This window comes from Meleagris gallopavo, chromosome 1 (assembly GCF_000146605.3).
Source record: "Meleagris gallopavo isolate NT-WF06-2002-E0010 breed Aviagen turkey brand Nicholas breeding stock chromosome 1, Turkey_5.1, whole genome shotgun sequence".
Taxonomy (NCBI): Eukaryota; Metazoa; Chordata; class Aves; order Galliformes; family Phasianidae; genus Meleagris; species Meleagris gallopavo.
In genome coordinates this window covers 165,360,220-165,361,811 of record NC_015011.2, presented here as the reverse complement: position 1 = coordinate 165,361,811, position 1,592 = coordinate 165,360,220, and the positions used below count along the sequence as shown (strand labels likewise).

General features: G+C 35.7%; 1 protein-coding gene across 1 annotated transcript; it reads left to right on the top strand.

Moving 5' to 3' along the window:
- Positions 1–20: 20 nt before the first annotated feature.
- On the top strand, positions 21–1,513 carry LOC104917514 (olfactomedin-4-like). Its single transcript, XM_010728854.2, has 2 exons — positions 21–230; positions 1,154–1,513. The coding sequence occupies exons 1-2, from the start codon at positions 90–92 to the stop codon at positions 1,496–1,498; spliced, it is 486 nt and encodes a 161-aa protein (XP_010727156.1). The 5' UTR covers positions 21–89; the 3' UTR covers positions 1,499–1,513.
- The last annotated feature ends 79 nt before the right edge of the window (positions 1,514–1,592 follow it).

Genomic DNA, 1,592 nt, shown 5'->3' with positions numbered 1-1,592 from the left:
TCTTCCCATTCTTAAAGGTTAAAGAGTATTCAAAAAGGATCGAACTATATCAACAGCAAATTCTTAATATAACCATCAGAGTGGAACATATGGAACAGAGCAGCATATCTTACACAGAACTGGACTTCCAGTTACTCAAAGTGGAAATCAGTGACCTAGAAAGGCTGGTCACTCAGCTGAAATCCAGTGTTGTTGGGAGCAATGTCATCATCGATCAAATATATTTGGAGGTACTGCTAGAATCTCAATTAGCCAAAGGGAGTCAATATACACAATGTCTATACTCTTTTTAGTGTTTAGGTTGGAGAAATGTAGCCTGTCTCTACTGCAGCCAGTGGTATTACTTCAGTGTTTCATCAGAACAAATTAAAGAAATGCTTGACCTCAAATTTATTAATGCCTTTTTCCTTAATGCAGAGTACAGAAAAGCAAAAACTCCATCCAAATAAATGGAGTCTCCTTTATTTTTGCCAACTCTCTGCCTGGAAGAGATTTTTTTTTTGCAAGCATTAAGCACATGAACTTATTAAATTATTATAATAAATATGAATTTATCGACACCCATGCTTGAAAGCCTCTGTGCTTTAACTTAGATAATTAAAAAATTAGCTTCTGGTTGCTGGGGCAGTGACCCAATCAATATGAAATCAAGAAATGGGAAAGACTATCACCTTCCCAGAGGACTATAAATCACATTTTCAAAATTGTAATTAATCACTCACCTAGAGAGAATAATTGCTTCGTATGAAAATGAAATATTGTTAGTTTCTCCACTGTCCTCTAGATCATCTAGTAGGTGATTGAGAACATCACTTATCTTTGCAAATAAAATTTCAAGATACTTTTCAGGACAAGAGTAAGTACTTTCTCACGTACAATAGCGTGCATGTGTCTAGGACCTACTAGGTCTAGGACCTATTTTTACACTATGTATAAATTAACACTATTTTGCATTATGTTATAGAGCTGAGTGTCAAAGCAGATAAAGCTGCTCACATTGCACTGCTGGAAATGTAAGGCCGGCAGAATAGAGTATATTCCTTAAGAATTGTTTTACAGCATCTTCTGTGATGCGAATGAAACCTGCCTACAAATATCTATAAAATAGAGTTGACAGGAATATAAAATTTTCTTCTTTTTTTTTCCTCCTTAGATCACAAATCTAACTATATTGGTAAATGAACTAGAATCAATGGACAAAAACAATATCCTTGCAATACGTCGACAAGTTGCATCTCTTCAGAATCAATTGAGAGAGTGTGAAGAGAGCAAAAACAAAACTACAGCACCCCCTTATTTCCCACCAGGTAAGCATTTGTCTTGTCATGAGGAGCAATATAATACATGGATATTAGAAACGATTGTAATTATACTACCGAGTCTTGACAAATTGAGCAGGCAGCTACTAATCTTTCATCAACAGGTTCAAAATGAAAAAGAGGGCAGGAAACAAACTCTTGCAGACACATTAGTTGGTTTCAGCCGGAAAAAGCTGTAAAATCCCTCTCACCTGGAGTGTGAAAAGCGAGTCTCTTCCCATACCTTCTACTTTTTTTTTTTCCAATTTCCTTTCCTTTCCTTTCCTTTCCTTT